Genomic DNA, 17,906 nt, shown 5'->3' with positions numbered 1-17,906 from the left:
GGAGGGCTGCCCGACAAGCCCTGGCCTTCTGGGGGGCGGGGGGCGCTGTCCCAGAGTGGCCCCAGGGAGGCATGGCTTGCTCCAGAGGCCTTGAGGTTATGGCCTTGGCCATGGCACGTCTACCCTGGGAGCCTACCCTGTCCTGCCGGGACCCACATTACATCCTTAGTGGAGAGCTCATCCTTACACCCTTTCTGCAGGAAAAGCTCCACCCAACGTGGGTTTCCTAGAACAAGGACCCCAGCGCTGGGTTGGGAAGGAGGGTCAGAGGAGAAGATTCAACCAGAAATGTACGTGGGCCACCAACTCCGATGTGCGGCGGCGTCTGCTGCACAGAGCTCTGCAGCATGAGCCAACAAAACAATCACTCTCAGATTCTACACAGAATCTGCGGCTGGACGGCAGCTCTGCCATCATCCCTGTGGGGACTGCAGTACACACACACCCCTTACAGAAGCCTTTCCTCTGTGAGTGAGTGTTGAAGCTAAGACAGGCCCAGGAACTAAGGCTATGTCTTAAGAAGCCTTCTTCCTTCACGCTCAGAACTTACCCTGTCTCTCCCTGATGACTTTTGAATCTTTAGGACTTGAACCTCAGGCACTTGCCCTGGCAAGAGCTCGAGAGCAGTGAGCAGCCCGGCCTGGCCTGGAAGCAACCCCTGCCTGGCCGGGCTCCTAACGCCAGGATGTGGGCCCTTGTGGTTTTTCTTTTTTTAATTTTTAAAAATTGTGGTCAAATGTACACAATGTAAAATTTACCATGTTTACCTCTTAACATAGTTCAGTAGCATTAGGGCTTCCCTGCTGGCTCAGATGGTAAAGAGTCCACCTGCCAATGCAGGAGACACAGGAGGCATGGGCTTGATCCCTGGATTGGGAAGATTCCCTGGAGAAGGGAATGACAACTCACTCTAGTATTCCTGCCTGGAGAACCCCAGGGACAGAGGAGCCTGGTGGGCTACAGGCCATCAGGTCGCAAAGAGTCAGACACGACTGGGTGAGTAGCAACACGATATTATAGTACACCTGTGTCTTTCATATGTTGCCTTAGGCATGCTCAGAAAAACTAGGGTAGAGTACACCATAAAAAATATCTGGTCTGGCCCTGTGGTCAGTGGCATTAAGGAGATTTGCACCATCGTGGAGCCATTAGCACCACCATCCACACCCCAAACGTTTTCATCTTCCCAAACTGAACCTCTGTGCCTCTTAATCACTCTCCCTCCTCCCGGACTCAACGCTGCAACATCCACCCACAGAGCCCTAAGTGCCAGGGCTTTCTGGGTTTCAGGTCCTCCGCCCACCCGCTGGCCTAGGGAGCAGGCGTGAACTCACCCACGCAGGTCCGGCAGGTGTGATGGCACTCCCCACATTGGATGAGCTCAGAGTCGAAGTAGGTGCCTGGCTCACAGTCTGGAATGCAGCTGCCCCGGGCAAGGCTGGTGAACAGGGAAAAAGGCAGGTTTTCACATCCTTTCTGAAACTCTGACTGTATTAGGATTTGTCCTCAACGTCTTTCCTGAGAGGAGATGAGAGGTGCTAGAACACAGGTGTTGGTGTCACTTCAGGTTCTGAGCTCAGGAAAAGTGGCTGGGAGGGATGCTCAGGCCTTCTGGTGGCCTTGTCCCCAAGCCGGGTGCCGTTTCCTGTGCACTTTCTGACACCAGCCACTATGGAATCTGAGGCCCGAGGGGGTGGTGGGGTCACCCTGCTGGCTCCGTCTCCCAGGGCACAGAGTCTGTAATGCGGGAGAGGGGCCAGCAGCAACAATCACCTTGACACTCAATCGGTTCCAGCCTTGCCCTTGCCTGAAACCTTTTGTGTTTCACAATGAACTTGAAATAAAATCCGCTCCTGGGACCTGGCAGGCCTGCGAGCTGTGACTCCCAGGCTCAGATGAGAACGGGGGTGACCTGCAACTCTGGGGTTTTGGTTCCCTTGCCTTCCTGGCTCCCTGGACCCTCTTCACTCCAATCCCCTGATCTGGAAGTGATCAGAGGAAGCTCAGGGCTCAGGGAAGCTCAGGGCTCAGGGAAGATTGTTCCTCTCCCCGTTAGTAACTGCGATAAAGATTAAATGGTGATAGCTGATGGAATAAAATGCTCATTACGCTTCCTTCCCTCACTCCTTGCTGCACAAGAACTCAACCCTGTGGGTTTTTTTCCTTCACAGTGGCATTCGGGTGGTGGAAGGTGGGCGGGGGGAGGTGGGCCACAGGACCAGTAACCTTGTCCCCTGGCCTGGTGAGACATGCTGAGAGTCACAGACCAGCTGGGTCAGCATCTGCATTTTAAAAAGACCCCTTGCCCCGCCCTGCCCCCTCGCAGCAGGGCAAGGCGGGAGGCGCTACCCTTAAGGACCACCTCTTGTCTCTTCCTTTCTTCAAGTGCAGACCCCAGTCTGAGACTGGACTTGGGGAGGGCCTGCAGCACAATTCCTAACAGAATGACTTCTAAGCTTCTAGACGGTGACTTCAAGGAACAAGTGGTGTGTAATTTGATGGCATGAAATGGGCTAAACCAACATTTCAAAATAATCCCATAAAAACCTTTAATCCAGTAAGATGTTTTACAGGAAGCAGTAAGATGTTTACAGGAGAGCTCCCTGGGAGGAAACACAAGGGCTGGGAGACGGAGAGGGCCGGGCGATGGGGCAGACGGAGGAACCCCGTGTCCAGACCAGGAGGGAGACAGGTGGGTGGGATTCGGGGCCTGAGAAAGGAGCTGGACTCTCACCCTCCAGCTTCCAGCCCCACTTTCCATCAGCAGATCAGCTTTGACTGATTCCCCAAATGCTGCCTCAGACTAGAGACCTTCCTCATCCTCCGACTTTCTATCCTAAACAAGCTCTAAGTGCAGATCTGATTTTGACTTGGAATCTTTATCCTGAAAGGGCTTTGGGCCTCTAAAATTTCAGCTTTTAGGAAAAAGTGTAAATCGACAACAGACACTAAAACCAGCGTACACCGTGGCCACGCCCAACAGGAGGGTCTTACCTGAATCCTTCTTTACAGACAGTACACTTCTCTGGCTCATCAGTGCACTTTTTACAGCTTGGGTGGCATTTAAGGCAGTTTTTCTGACCTGGAGAAAAGTGAGAGGAGGAAAGGAGAAGGGTGAGAAGAGTGGATGTAGGTTAAGCTCGGGCCAACAGGACTGAAGAGTTTCAAGAGGGGCTGACTGATGGAACAGCAGTCACGGGCAACATGTTGACAGAACCGCCAGAGCCATATGGGGACCACGTGCCTGGGGGTTGGGTCATAGGCCTTGCACCCCTTTTCTGGAGTAAACTCAAGTCCTCAGGTCACCTTAAGGTCTGGAGGGGGCCCTTAGCTCTCTCTTCAGGGACTGGAGGCAGCCGAGCAATTTCCTGAGTGAGATGGGTGCGGCCACAGCAGCCCCTGAGCCCCCCAACCCAACACAGGGTCTTCACAGCGGTCAGACACAAAGCTCAACATCTGCCACACCTTGAAGGGGAAGCCCTGGGTCTTGGCGATCATCCAGGTCACTCATCCTGGCATCTTGGCCACTACACCTTGGGGCGTCCTCCCCAGGGCCTGCAGGCAGCATCATATATGCTGCAGGGGCTTAGAGAGCACGTCTTGGGGGACAAGGCATCGGGGTGGGATGGGGAGTGTGGATGGAGGCGTATCCAACCTGGCCCCTGGACAGGAGTCTGCAAAGGCTGTGAAGCCTGTCTTGCCTGACTCTGAGGCTCCTCTAAAGAGGGTGGTCGTTCCACAGCTGTAAACATCCTTAAAGACTGCCTGGCTCCTCCCCACAGCAGTGACAGCAGGGCATGATGGGGCCTCCTACAGGCCCAGGCCAGACACAAGCTCCAGTAAGGCCTGTCATCCGCACCACAGCCAACACACCATCTGAGAACTGTCTCCATTGATTTAACCCAGACTCTCTCTGCGCTCTCCTCCAGGATGGTGAGCTGTTGGCCCTGGGGCCATCCACCCTGCTCCCTGGGACAGGCAGGGTGGCAGGATGCTAGTGTTGCTCTGAGCTCATGCCCTGCTGGGTCATCGAAGCTGGGCCCTCTTGCCTTGCTCAGCTTCCTCCCCTCAGCAGGGTCGCCTACCTGGGAGCCTGGTCACCGTGAGGCGCATGGCCCAACCCTGCCCCCCCGCCCCCCTACCCCATGCCATCTTCCTGAGCCCAGTTTCACCGAACAGCAGGCTCTGCTCATTCACGGAGGCCCAAAACCTCCCTGTCTGCAACCACAACTTCAGCACAGCAGCTAAACCACCAGAGCCGCGAGCCGCTGACAGGGGTGGGGATGGTGGTGGGGGTGATGGCGGGGTCTGTGCTCCCCACCCCCCCAGCCCCCACGCTCACACCCACTGCTCCAGGACAAGCGGCGGCGTCCTCAGAGGCCTTTCCATCTGGGTGTCTGAAATCAGTGAGCCTAAAGGCCCCTGACTCAAGTCACCTCTTGTTCAACCTCCACAGTGGACACTGACCCGCACACGCACGACAGCCCTGGCTCCAGGGGCTCCATCTCTGTGTCACATTGAACCATCTTGGCCAGGCCCCATGTGAACCGCTGTCCACTACCAGGGTCCAAGGGCTGTGACTTCCCCCTTCCTCCCCACTCCTTCCCATGAAGGGTCCTTGCACACAGGAAGCAGAGGGCCAGGGCAATTCTCCGAGGAGAGGGGAGTGGACCTGAGGGGACAGTTCTCCCAGAAGAGGAGAGCCAGCCCTAAGGGGACAGTTCTCTCAGGAGAGGGGAGCCAGCTCCAAGCGGATAGCTCTTCCAGGAGGGGACCCTAGCCCCAACTGGGCAGTTCTCACGGGAGAGGGGACCTCAGAGGACAGTCTTCTCAGGACAGGGAACCCCAGCCCTGAGGAGACAGCTTTCCCAGGAGGGAACCCCAGCTCCGAGTGGACAGTTCTCTCAGGAGAGAGGACCCTGCCCCGAAGGGACTGACTCCTATCCCAGGCCCGGGAACAGACACGCACTTACTTACTTTCGTCAGCATAAAATCCAGCGGGACAGAGGGTCACACAGGAGTTCACCTCCTGATGGTGGTAGAAGCCACGGCGGCAGGTCAGGCACTGTGTGGAGCCCCGGCCAGAGCAGGTCTCACACCCCTTGTGGCAGCGGCGGCAGCGGCGGGCTGCGGCGTCCCCAAAGTAGCCCAGAGGGCACACACTCACGCACTTCCTGTGGGGGCAGACACGGAGAAGACCGTACTGCTGGGCCCAGTCCCCACCTGCACGGGGGCACAGGGAGGGGTGGGCCAGGGCGGGCAGGGGGACCCCTCAGCTGCCCCTGGAGGTTCCTGATGCAGTTGAGTGGGGAAGGCTTGCATGGGAAGCCCAGAGCCCTTCCCTCTCAAGGCTTCCCCAAGGGGTGGGGGCACTTGAAGGGCACGTGGCTTCCTTGGGCAGAACTCCCAGCACCACCAGAAGCCCCCTAATAGGCAGCAAGTGGATCTCCAAGGTCACCATGAGGGCCCAGCAGCTCCCCTGCCAGAGCCCTGGCCGCTGAGTGCATCCCAGGGGGCTGCACCCCTGCCTGGGCATGCAGGGGTGGGGACTCCTCATTCTTGGCAGACTTTGCTGGTGTTTACAGCAGTACTGGGCCCAGAGATGATGTTTGTCTGCAGTTTCCAAGCGACTGCCATGCTCAGTACGACCCACTTTTGTTTAACACAATGGAGAGAAAAAGCTTACGAACATAGCACAATGCCACCTGTGGCCTCTGAGTTCTGTCTCAGTCACGAGCTATTCACATGATGAGAACAGAAGGCTGCGAAGCATAAAATTTTCAAGCAGTGACCCTCCAGGTGACCTCCTTTCAGGGTATGTGGCTGTGACCCTCAAAGTGACTTCCCTCCAGGGTGTGTGGCTGTGACCCTTTATGTGGCCTTTCCCTTCCGGGCGGTGTCGCTAATCCCTGCGTAGGAGCCGGGACACACAGCTGCAGCCCAGCCCTTTACCTGCTGGCCTTGACACTCCCCAGGCTGAAGTGGATGCAGTTCAAGCACTGGTCTGCACCGGGGCCATCACAGCCTTTGTCCCCACACTCCGGATGGCACACACCTTAAAGAAACAACCGTTTCCTTTCACCCACAGAGATGTTGTCTCAGTCATGTCGAGCCCCCAAGAAACCGGCATCTGGGTCCTACAGGCCCCTGCTGGGCCAACACACCCATCCTGTAGGGACCCGCCTGGGCTGAGAACAGAGGGTTTGATGACCTGAGATAGGGGCTGCCTGAGGACTAGCAGGAGAGTGGTGGGCAGGGATCCAGGAGTGTGACATTCTAGCATCCTTCCTGCAGCAATGTCACGATGCAGGGCTGGCCACCACCCCCATCTCCACCATGAAGGGCAGTGCAGTCACAAGGGGACTGAGCATCAACCCCATCTCCACCATGAAGGGCAGTGCAGTCACAAGGGGACTGAGCATCAACCCCATCTCCACCATGAAGGGCAGTGCAGAGTCACATGGGGACCAGTCACCATCCCCATCTCCACCATGAAGGGCAGTGCAGTCACAAGGGGACTGAGCATCAACCCCATCTCCACCATGAAGGGCAGTGCAGAGTCACATGGGGACCAGTCACCATCCCTGTCTCCACCATGAAGGGCAGTGCAGTCACAAGGGGACTGAGCATCAACCCCATCTCCACCATGAAGGGCAGTGCAGTCACATGGGGACTAGTCACCATCCCCATCTCCACCATGAAGGGCAGTGCAGAGTCACATGGGGACTAGTCACCATCCCCATCTCCACCATGAAGGGCAGTGCAGTCACAAGTGGACTGAGCATCAACCCCATCTCCACCATGAAGGACAGTTCAGTCACAAGGGGATTGAGCATCAACCCCATCTCCACCATGAAGGGCAGTGCAGAGTCACGTGGGACAGCTGTGACCAGGCAGCCACTTTCTGATGAGGAATGAAGGAGAGAAGCGGGGTGCACCATGCTGCCACCCTTACGCAGTGATGGAGCTGGGCAGGTCTCCATGGCCCTAGCGGGTCTGGGCTGAGCCCTGCTTGGCTCCCCCATCTTGACCTCAGAGGTGCCCCCCACTGCCTTCTCTCCATCCCCAGTTCTAACTCTCGGAGCTTGTGTCTTGCTGGAACTGGGGGAACCCCGCAGAGCCCGTCTCAGTCTCCCTTCCACCTGTGCTTCAGGGAAGAGACCAGCTCTTTGGTTCTGGCCCTTGGGCTGGGGGGCCCTCCACAGGGGTCCTCCTCACCTGGGCACTGGGCTGAGCTATGGTGGAACCCCCCTCCCATCCCCTCCCCACCTCCCCCAGTGTCTCCACTGGGAAGTGGCTCCAGAAAGCCTCCCCATGTGGGTAGGGGCCTGGTGGGGCATTTGAAGGCTTTTGAGTCCCTGGAAGAGAAAACAACCACCTTCTACAAGGTTTCAGTTGTCGGAGAGGGTGGGGAGTAAGTCCAGAGTCAAAGAGGAGGTGACTAGCCGGTCACCAGCATTTCACAGCCAGAAGGGAAAGACACAGGGCTTACTCTGTGCAGCCACAACGGGTCTTTGCTAAGGGCACAATGTCCCCTTCATCCCTCTTTAAAGGGCCTCCAGACCTTCCTAGTGTTAGACTCGCTATATTTGGCTTTCCTCCCCAAAGGTTTACCGTTGTCGGCATTTCCAAAGTTTTCACTGTGGGTCCCACTGGGAACCCCTTTCAAAGCTATGCTCATCCCTGGGGATGAGCTAGACGGCTCCTCAGGGTCTGGGGGCATGAGGCTCCCCTATCCCTCCCTCAGCTACAGGAAGCTGTTTCATTTGAGCATCAATTTGCATTTGAGCTGACTCTTGTCTGCTCATCCTTTTGTGGCATCCAGCCCTCCCCGAAGAGGCCTGACAACCTGTGGCCTGCGGTCACCTCCCCTCAAGGCAGGTGAATCTCCTGTGAGTTGAGAATAACTTTCTTAACCCTAAGGAGAAGTGTAGGAATGGGAGGAGATAGCCCACACTCCCCACTCTTCCCCAGACTGGCAGATGGAGTTCCACAGGGCAGGTCCTGGTCTAGTAACCATGTTGTATGCCAACTTTCTGGCACCTGAAAGGCATTAGGACGGCTCAGAGCAGGTGCTCAGTAAATACTTGCTGAATGGCTGAGGGTGAGAAGGGATGAAAGAGCAAGGCACTGGGATACTGGGGCAGCCCAGTGCCCTCCTGTCCACACACAGAATGTCCTCAGATGTCCCAAGATGGGGAAGGCTTGCAGGAGGCCTGGTGCACTCAGTCCCCTCTCCCTGGGGCCTCTCTGCAGGTGAGAGATTAGTCAGGGACCCAGTGGGGAGCCCCATGCTAGGTGGGGGTTGCAGAACCCTGATAGGGTGCCCAGGGATGGCAAGTCCAACCCTGCACAGGGGCAGGGGGTGGATAGCCTTGTGCCAGGGAGCCCGGTGAGATCCTCCCAAGCAGGATCCTCCGGTCTGCATCTGTGAGCCCCCTCCCTGTGCCAGTCTCTTCCTGGATCAACCTGAATAGCCCAACAGGAGGGTCATCCCTGCCAGGAGTCATTCCTGAACCCTGTCTGCCAGCTGGGCTGCCTGGTCCCACCCCCACTGCTCCTCAGAAGCACCTGGGTTCCCTTGGGCTCAGCTATACCCATCTTCTGGGTGGGTGCGTTTATGCCCCCTTTCCTTCTTCTATCCAGGAGCCTAAATGTTCCTCAGAGACCCCTCGCTTTCTGTCTCACCTCCCAGGGCCTCAGCCACAGGGCAGCATGACACTCTCTCCCTAGCTTTGCAGCCAGCAGGATGGTGGCCAACCCCTGAGAAAATGGAGCATTTCCTGTGCTATCAGTAAACAAGGAGGTCACAGGCATCAGTGACTCCAGCCCTCCAGGGCAGCCAGGAAGGAGGAGAAGCTGGGCCATCTGGCAGCCATGGGGCTGCAGCCACTCCCTACAGGGAGCCCTGAGGAACTCATGATGTGACTGCACAGGACAGAGACCCCAGACAGCTGAGGTGCACATGGAAGGAGAGATTTCAGCGAGGCAGACTCCTGTATCGTCCCATGCACAAAAGGCAGATGCAAGAGTCTGGGCTCACCTGATGGTTCACACAGTAAAGAATCTGCCTGCAGTGCAGGAGACACAGGGGACCTGGATTCAATCCCTGGGTCAGGAAGATCCCCTGGAGAAGAGAATGGCAACCTTCTCCAGTATTCTTGCCTAGAGAATCCCAGGGACAGAGGAGCCTGGCGGGCTACAGTCCATAGAGTTGCGAAGAGTCGGACATGACTGAGCAACTAACGCTTTCACATTCATTTTCATTCATACACAGAAAAATGCTAACTTCCTTGACTTGGGATATCTGGTTTTCTTTAATTCACAAAAATATTTTTGATGTTCAGACTGCCTGCCCTTAGTTGCAAACTTCTGTATAACCTGGCTTCTACCCCTCTCACCTCCTCAGAGCAGTTATCTCAGGGTCACTTGAGATGCTGCCTCCCAGGCTTAAGTCCTAAAAGCTTCCCTCAAATAAAACATAACTTCTCGGTTGAGACTATTTTTTAAGTTGACACCCCTCTGCAGGTGCTGGGCTGACATTGGCTTATTTCAAAACTCTTTCTTGACTCCTGTGTGGAGTGAATCCAGGATAAAAACATATGTGACCAAACATTAGAAAGCAGCTGGGGGTTCTCAATGGCTCTGTCCTTATGGGCTTAGGCCTGAAGGACCAGGTATATTCAGTGAGTCTCACAATCCTTGCCATTCTCACCACCCAGAAGCCTAGCCTCCATGTCACCATGAGGCTTGAGGTGGGCACCAGGGGATCCATCTGCAGAGACCCTTACTACCCGCGGGCAGCTGACCTCCTCTCTGGCCCCCTACTTACCTGCTCCCCTTTATTTACTTCTTGGCTCCCGGAGGGCTGGCCCGGCACCTGTCCACCCCTCATCACAGCACTGCCCGGTGCCCCCACTGCCAGAGCCAGGAATGAACAGGGCCCAGTGCCCCCCAGGCACCATCAGCATGACCAGCTTGGCATCCAAGAAGGCTCCCCAGTTCTCGGCCACCTCTCAAGCTCAGCCCTCAGCTGTGTGAGAAACTCCACAAAGTCCACAGTCACAGCTGCACCTCACAGTCTCCCCACTCGGTCCCTCTCCTTCTCCCTCAGCTTCTGTACCCGGGCTTGTCTGTCTGTGACAGAGGGGATCCCCAGGCACCCAGGAGATGGCCCCCCTCCCCCAAGTCCTCACCCCTCCTTCCATGCCCCTCCTGCCCTGGCCCCTTTCCTGTTCTTCTGCTGTTACTGGTATGCCCGCCCTACTTGCCCAAGACCCCAGGGAACCTCCTTGAGGGTCAGGAACACCCCTCAGTCCCAAAGAAACCCCTCTAATCCCTGTGGTCGGGCTCTGAGTGGCCTGGGCTGCATAAGAGTTAGAGTGACATTCCAGGACAGTGTGAGGTTAGAGCCATAGCAGATTTTAGCGGGGAGGGAATCCGTCCTTTATTAATAATTACTGAATCTTGCCACTGTTTATAAATCACAGGGGGAAACAGAGCAGATTAGTCCATACATAATTCAATGCTTCATTTTAAAGGCACGGTAGGAGAAATTTAAAATTGAATCACCCATAATTTATGCTTGATCTGTATTGATGGAATTCTCCATTTTGTTATTTTTTTTTCCAGAAGCTATTAGATAACTCAAAGCAACAATAGTCTTAGATCTCACTCATCATTTATCAAGCAGCTGAAATATTTAGCCAAGAAAAATATGCCCAACCAGAAAGATTCCACATTTCACAATCACTGGGGTGGTTCTGAGGCAAAGGAAAGCTTTCAGCCAGGTATGCCCACAAGATCATGCCCGGCCCAGTGCTGGGAGCATCCACGGCTGCCTAGGCTGCCAGGTCCTTGGCATGGAGCATGGCAGGCTGAGCCAGGGCTACCCGTGGGGGTGCTGCAGGAAGACCACTGGCAAGGAGGCACCCCTGCTGCTTGCGAGTGTTCCTCCGACATCAGGCCTTGACCCTGTCACGCGTCCTCCTCCAGTCCCCCCACCCTATCCCCTGGTCCTCTGTGGTCTCCACGCCAGCCACTCCTCCTGGCCATGCCCACACGTCCTGGCTCCCGTCAGTGCCCTGGGCCTTCCCACATCGTGGTCACGAGGACGGAGAGCAGACAGATGAGGGAGAGGGTCTGGAGGCTGAGCTGGGAGCCAGGGGTCCCCTGAAGGAAAGGGGGTGCCCCAGAGGAGTGCCACTAGCCAGGGGCAGGTCCATGTTCTGTTGGGGCACAGGGAACCTGTATCACCGTCCTAGGAAGGTTGTAGAATACTTACTGGTTTGCAGCATACTTACTGGTCTGTAAAAGACTAGAAGAGCCGGGGGAGGAAGGAGCTGCGAGTGCAAACGACCACCATTACTACGACTCCCGAGCAAGAGGAGACCGGCAGCCCTAACCCGCCTGCCACCAGGGAGCGGACAAGCAGGTGTGTCCTCCGGCTGCAGGCTCAGTACCTGTGTAGTCCTCTTCGTCCTCCGGAACCTCGGCCTGGGACGGTGACACAGCAGTCCTCGGGGGCTCCAGCTCCGAGGCAGAGAGCTCCAGCATCCGAGAGCGGGACTGGTGGGTGCTGAAGGCTGTGTAGGGGTGCTCAGCGGTGCCGTACAGGATGAGGGTCCACTCCCTCAGCTTCCCTGGAAGGCACAGGATTCAGATTCACCCAGAGTCCAGAAAGCCCTCAGGAGGCCCAGGACGTGCTCCAGCCAGGGATCTCCGCCCCCCAGAAGTGCCTGGCGCTGCCGGCTCAGGTCGCCAGCCCTCCTCTGACAGCAGGGCTCCCAGCCCAGTGCCATTCCCCCCTTGTTACCCCCTGCCCAGCCACCTCTCCCTCCTTGGGTGGTGGTGCAGCCCCTCCCCCACAAATGACTGCCACCCCCACAACAAGTAGCTCCCTCCCTGTCTGGGAAAATCCAGGGGATGGATCTGGGTTAGGCGGGCCCTCAGCCTCATCCCATGTGTTCCAACATGCTAGCTGGGGTCTCTACCCTGGGTCACAGGACGGTGAGTCTTGGAAACAGAAAGATGACTGGTACCCTCGCTGGTCTGCATGTGTAGGGAAGGGGACAGGGAGCAGCAGGGACCACCCTGCTGCCTCTATGAGGGAAGGAGGCCGGGGCAGCTGGATATGCTCAGGTGTGAGGAGAAGGGGAACCTGGCCTGCACCGTGCAGGTGGGATCACTGATGTAATACAGCCCACAAGGGCAGGGGTAGACACGACTGCAGGCCGCCTCCCTCTCTCAACATGTGTGGCCAGCGTTCGGGGCTGTGGGACTGTGTCGGGAGGGTCACTGATGTCATCATCGTGCAGGTGAGGGGCCGAGGGCCAGTGTGACCTGCTGAAGGACAAGCGTCGTCTCGTGCTAATGGGCTCCGGTTGCCCCAGCTACACAGGGTTTATTGAGAAGAGGACTGACTCCACAGGAACTGGTTCTGTCATGCAGTGGGAGATAGGTCAGCACTGGTTTCTCTTACCCGGCATGGCCGGATAAGGTCCCAGCCCGAGAGCTGCAGCCACCAAAAAGCCCCCAAGACAGGCTCAGGCCCTCTCGGCCTGACTAGGATTAAAGCAGGTAAGGAACCTGTCCTGGGCTGACGGTCCCCTGGGACATGTCTCCAGAGGGTGTGGCTCTTTCCGTGGCCAAGTTCCCAACACAGCAAGTGATATTGACAGGGAAATGCTTCATGTGGTCCCAGGTGCAGCAAACACAGCCAGGCTAGGAAGCACCGTCCATTCTCAAGCCCCAAGGATCAAATCAGTTCCTCACAGTGCTGAGTGAGGAACATTCATAGTGACTGCAAGGGGAGCATATGACCACAGGCAGCAATGAGGGCTCTACGAGCTGTAATCAGAGTTGAGATTTATTTCAACTTTGTATCATGTCTCCAGAAACCCCACCAAAGGCCTCGTCACTAAAGTCAGATGCTTATTTTAGGCAGAGGTTTGGTGGGACAAACAAGAGAAGGGAGGCTGCTCTAAGCTTGGGATCAGCACAGCCTGTGTGTGAGCAGGGAGAGCAGAACCAATACCAAAAAACCATGGGAACAGCTCTTAAGAGTTCTCCTCCTGAGGAGAAACCAGCTTCTTTCCTTCCTTGTGTGTCTATAGGACATGATGGGTAGGACATTAGGGAGACTGACTGCAGCAATCACTTCTCGCTATGCAGAAGGCACTGTGCTGTCACCTTATGCTTCTCAGGGCCACGTGCCAATTATATCTCGATAAAGCTGACAAGAAAAATAATCCCAAGAAACCAGCAGGAGGATCTGTCTTGCAGGGAGGCCTGGAAGGGAGGCCGAGAGGGGAGGCCGGGAGAAGAGGCTGGGGTTCAGGAATGGAAGAGAGACTTCCTTTTTATTGTTTTCCTTTGTGGATGGTTTGATTTAAAAAAAGAAAAACAACCAAAAACATGGCATATATTGCCTTTCACATATATGAATATTAAGTCATTAAGTTTAGTTTAAAAATCTATAAACAGGGACTTCCCTGGTGGTCTAGTGGCTAGGACTCCAGACTCTCTGCTTCCCCTGAATGGGGCCCAGGTTTGATCCCTGGTTGGGGAACTAAATCCTATATGCCACAGCTAAAGATCTTGTGTGCTGCAACTAAGACCAGGTGCAGCCAAATAAATGATTTTTTTTAAAAACGAGATCAAACTAGTTAATCCTAAAGGAAATCAACCCTGAATATTCATTGGAAGGACTGATGCTGAAGCTGAAGCTCCAACACTCTGGCCACCTGACATGAAGAGCCAACTCACTGGAAAAGACCCTGATGCTGGGAAAGATTGAAGGCAGGAGGAGAAGGGGATGACAGAGGAGGAGATGGTTGGAGGGCATCACTGACTCAACGGACATGAGTTTGAGCAAGCTCCAGGAGATGGTGAAGGACAGGGAAGCCTGGCGTGCTGCAGTCCACGGGGTCGAAAAGAGTCGAACACAACTTAGCGACTGAACAACAACAACAAAAAAACAAACTGGTTATACAGTCGAGGAAGCAAACGTGAAAAAGCTGAGGCCCAGTGCTTTTGATTTACATTTCTGAAACAAACGCGAAGGCTCAAAATCTACAAGTGCAGAAGGAGCAGAGTGGAAGTCCCCCCAACCTGCCTGCCCGAGCCACCATCTCTGTCCACGGCTACTCAGCTACCTGTTTCCTGAGCATCCTTCTGGAGGTGTTTTATTCTTATCCAAGCAAACATGAATACATATTCTGCCCCATCCCTTTTATCAACACACCTGGCAGCACATTCTGCACTTGGGCTTTTCCATTAAAACACATCCTGCTGATCTTTCCATCACTGCCTCAGAGAGATGTGGCGTCACTTACTAACAATGCTCTTGACAGGCACTGAAGTTGTTTTTGAATGTCTGCAGTCACAGACAGCCTATAGCCTGGGTCACATGAGGAGGCACCAGGCGAGGCTGGCAGAGCAAGGACCCGGCACTGAATCTTGGCTCGGCCACCTGCTAGCTGAGAGGCCTCAGGCAAAGTACTCACTCTCCCTGTTCTTCAGTGTCCTCATCTGTAAAGTGGGATCACTTTAACAACACCTACTTCACGGATCGGCCTGGGGAATGAAATGATTTTAACGATGGTAGAGATTCAGAAAAGTGACTCACGTGGAAGTGCAGCTCTGGGCTCTCAGCTGCAGGGTAGTCCCTGCGCCCCTCCCCCAACTCCACACCCATCCATAGCTCCGAGGATGTAGCCCATAGCCCGTGCCAGCTCCCAGCACTCTTACCATGCCCAGAGTCCACCCTCACTGTGAGGAGAGGAGACGCAGAGGGAAGAACCAAGGAGGAAGCAGAAGACCCACCATACAGGTTTAGAGCAGAGACCCAGCCCACACTCCATAGGATTCCATCCAGGGTTAGAGCAGAGACCCAGCCCACACTCCACAGGACTCCATCCAGGGTTAGAGCAGAGACCCAGCCCACACTCCACAGGACTCCATCCAGGTTTATACCAGAGATCCAGCCCACACTCCACAGGACTCCATCTAGGGTTAGAGCAGAGACCCAGCCCACACTCCACAGGACTCCATCCAGGGTTAGAGCAGAGACCCAGCCCACACTCCACAGGACTCCATCCAGAGCAACAAAGACCCAGTCCATACTCCACAGGACTCCATCCAGGGTTAGACCAGAGACCCAGCCAGCCAACACTCAACAGGACCTTCACCCAGAGCAGTAGGACCTTTTAACAAGAATGTAATGCTTATTGGTCAACTCTGCACAAGGTATCCTTACAGAAACCCAACCAGTACCATTAGTTTCCAGGAAAGGGTTCTTAAAAGATGCCCTGATCCCAATGCTTTGGCTGTCTCTCCATCAGATTCCTGAGACCATAGAAGAAGGAGGGGCACATTTGCCTGCTCAAGTGCTCGGGCAGCACTGCAGGGAGAGGACAGGATAATCCAAGCTGATGCCCGAGGTCGCTGACAAATGGCCTTGTCTTCATTCACTGTCTTCAGTGCATTTCCTCTCAATGAACTGAGCTCCTAAGGAACAAACAGGGTTATTCCTATTCAAAGAGAGAACAAGAATTAAGGCAAGACTAAGCCAATAGGAAAGTACCACCAATGATATCGCTTTTCTCTTCCAGCATTTTGAATTAAGTGCTAATCCAAACAAGCTAGATGTGGGGGAAAGATTTTGTTAGATCAAGGGCTCTGAACTAATCTTTTTGAATTCCTGGCTTTTCTTCAGCCATAAGCAAAGTTATGAACAACAAAGAATTTATTAAATCTCTGCCACCCTCACACTCTTATGGCAGAAAGTGAAGAGGAACTAAAGTACCTCTTGATGAAGCTGAAAGAGGAGAGTGAAAAAGCTGGCTTAAAACTCAACATTCAGAAAACTAGATCATGGCATCCAGTCCCATCACTTCATGGCAAATAGATGGGAAAACAATGAAAACAGTGACAGACTTTATTTTCTTGGGCTCCAAAATCACTGCAGATGGTGACTGCAGCCATGAAATTAAAAGATGCTTGCTCTTTGGAAGAAAAGCTATGACAAACCTAGATAGCATTTTTAAATGCAGAGATATTACTTTGCTGACAAAGGTCTGTCTAATCAAAGCTATGGTTTTTCCAGTAGTCATGTATGGATGTGAGAGTTGGACCATAAAGAAGGCTGAGTGCCAAAGAATTGATGCTCTTGAACTGTGCTGCTGGATAAGACTCTTGAGAGTCCTTTGGACTGCAGGGAGATCAAATCAGTCAATCCTAAAGGAAATTGAGTTCAGTTCAGTTCAGTCGCTCAGTCGTGTCCGACTCTTTGTGACCCCATGAATCGCAGCACGCCAGGCCTCCCTGTCCATCACCAACTCCCAGAGGTCTCTCAGACTCATGTCCATTGAGTCAGTGATGCCATCCAGCCATCTCATCCTCTGTCGTCCCCTTCTCCTCCTGCCCCCAATCTCTCCCAGCATTAGAGTCTTTTCCAATGAGTCAACTCTTCACATGAGGTGGCCAGAGTACTGGAGTTTCAGCTTTAGCATCATTCCTTCCAAAGAAATCCCAGTCCTGAATATTCATTGGAAGGACTGATGCTGAAGCTCAAGCTCTAATAGTTTGGCCACATGATGCAAAGAACTGACTCACTGGAAAAGACCCTGATGCTGGAAAAGACTGAAAGCAGGAGAAGGGGACAACAGAGAAGAGATGGTTGGATGGCATCACTGACTCGATGGACATGAGTTTGAGCAAGCTCATGAGTTGCTGAAGGACAGGAAAGCCTGGCGTGCTGCAGTCCACAGGGCCACGAAGAGTTGGACACTACTGAGTGACTGAACTGACCGAACTGAACTCAAGGAGGGGTCTTCAGATCTATCGGCAGTCGGTCAAAAGCACAGGTGATAACCCAGGCTTACAACTGGTGTACCAAGCACAGTGGGGTGGGGAAGAGGGGGCAGATAGTCTTGCTGGACTGAATGCTCAGTCTGTAGGGCTGATGCTGTCCTGTGGCAGGTGGTCCCAGAATGGAGTTACATTGTAGCACACCCAGGTGCAGCTGCAGAGAATTGCCTGGCCTGGGGACATCCCCACACGTTTGGTGACCCAAAGTAAAGAGCTCTGTGTGAACAGCAGAGGAGACACAGGGAGAGAAACACAGGAGGGAGGAAGAAGTGGGTTTTTCCCTACTCCATGTTTCTATTTTACAACACCAGCTGCAGTTTTCTTGAAATTTTCTGGTCCTGCTCTTTGTTTTTGCTGCCTGAGTTGCTTCTTCCCCCCAGGGTTTGTTTTCTGTAAAGTCTGTGTCTGTTTTGATGTTGCATAAACTTCTCACATGTGTGGGGGTCCTTTTCTATTTATCAGTGAGGCACTAAGAATGATTAGAGGTTCTGCATGCTGGAATGTGAAAACACACTTTTTGTTTATTGATTTCGTATTCAGCAAACTTGCTAGCCAGAACAAAATGAGAACGGAAATGTTATCATAGCATGCCAGCTAGCTCAGATGTAAACAATGCTTGTTTTCATAGTAAATGCAAGCACTTCACATCAGAAACAGTGGAGATGGGAAGAAAATGTACTCTTTTTAAAGTGCTGAAATAATAGAAAAGAAACAGGACTGACCCAGGATCCAGTGAAAATAACTGTTCAGAAATAGGTGGAGCCATGGCGCCCTCGCCTTGATTCCGGTCAGCAGAGTCAAAATCAACGTGTCAGTCAATAAACCTATCCTTAAAAACAAACCAAAAGATGGGTTGAAATAAAGATATTCTGAGATAAATCCAAGCAGGGAAGGATTATGGCCAGCAGGCTAAGAAATGGAGAAGCAGCTCTTCAGGCAGAAGGAATACGGTCACACCTAAAACCTGGATCCACAGGGAGAGCAGGGGAAGAGTAGCTTTTTTTTTTCCTTCACTTGGGGCTAGGCCTCCCTCT

The 17,906-nt window shown here is 53.9% G+C and overlaps 1 protein-coding gene across 3 annotated transcripts in view; it reads right to left on the bottom strand.

The window, feature by feature from the left end:
- Positions 1-17,906, bottom strand: part of PCSK6 (proprotein convertase subtilisin/kexin type 6) — a 170,474-nt gene that overhangs the window by 7,746 nt on the left and 144,822 nt on the right. For 2 of the 3 annotated variants that reach the window (XM_068991309.1, XM_068991311.1), the window contains 6 exons: positions 11,463-11,642; positions 11,304-11,342; positions 5,953-6,055; positions 4,978-5,174; positions 2,995-3,082; positions 1,335-1,438 (listed from right to left, as the gene is read on the bottom strand). In XM_068991309.1, the coding sequence (XP_068847410.1) occupies positions 1,335-1,438; positions 2,995-3,082; positions 4,978-5,174; positions 5,953-6,055; positions 11,304-11,342; positions 11,463-11,642 (711 nt within the window). The remainder of the gene's footprint in view (positions 1-1,334; positions 1,439-2,994; positions 3,083-4,977; positions 5,175-5,952; positions 6,056-11,303; positions 11,343-11,462; positions 11,643-17,906) is intronic. The other variant, XM_068991310.1, reaches the window with a different exon arrangement.

Source organism: Capricornis sumatraensis, chromosome 19, assembly GCF_032405125.1.
Source record: "Capricornis sumatraensis isolate serow.1 chromosome 19, serow.2, whole genome shotgun sequence".
Lineage (NCBI taxonomy): Eukaryota > Metazoa > Chordata > Mammalia > Artiodactyla > Bovidae > Capricornis > Capricornis sumatraensis.
The sequence above is the reverse complement of the archived record's forward strand: the minus strand, read 5'-3'. Positions and strand labels throughout refer to the sequence as shown.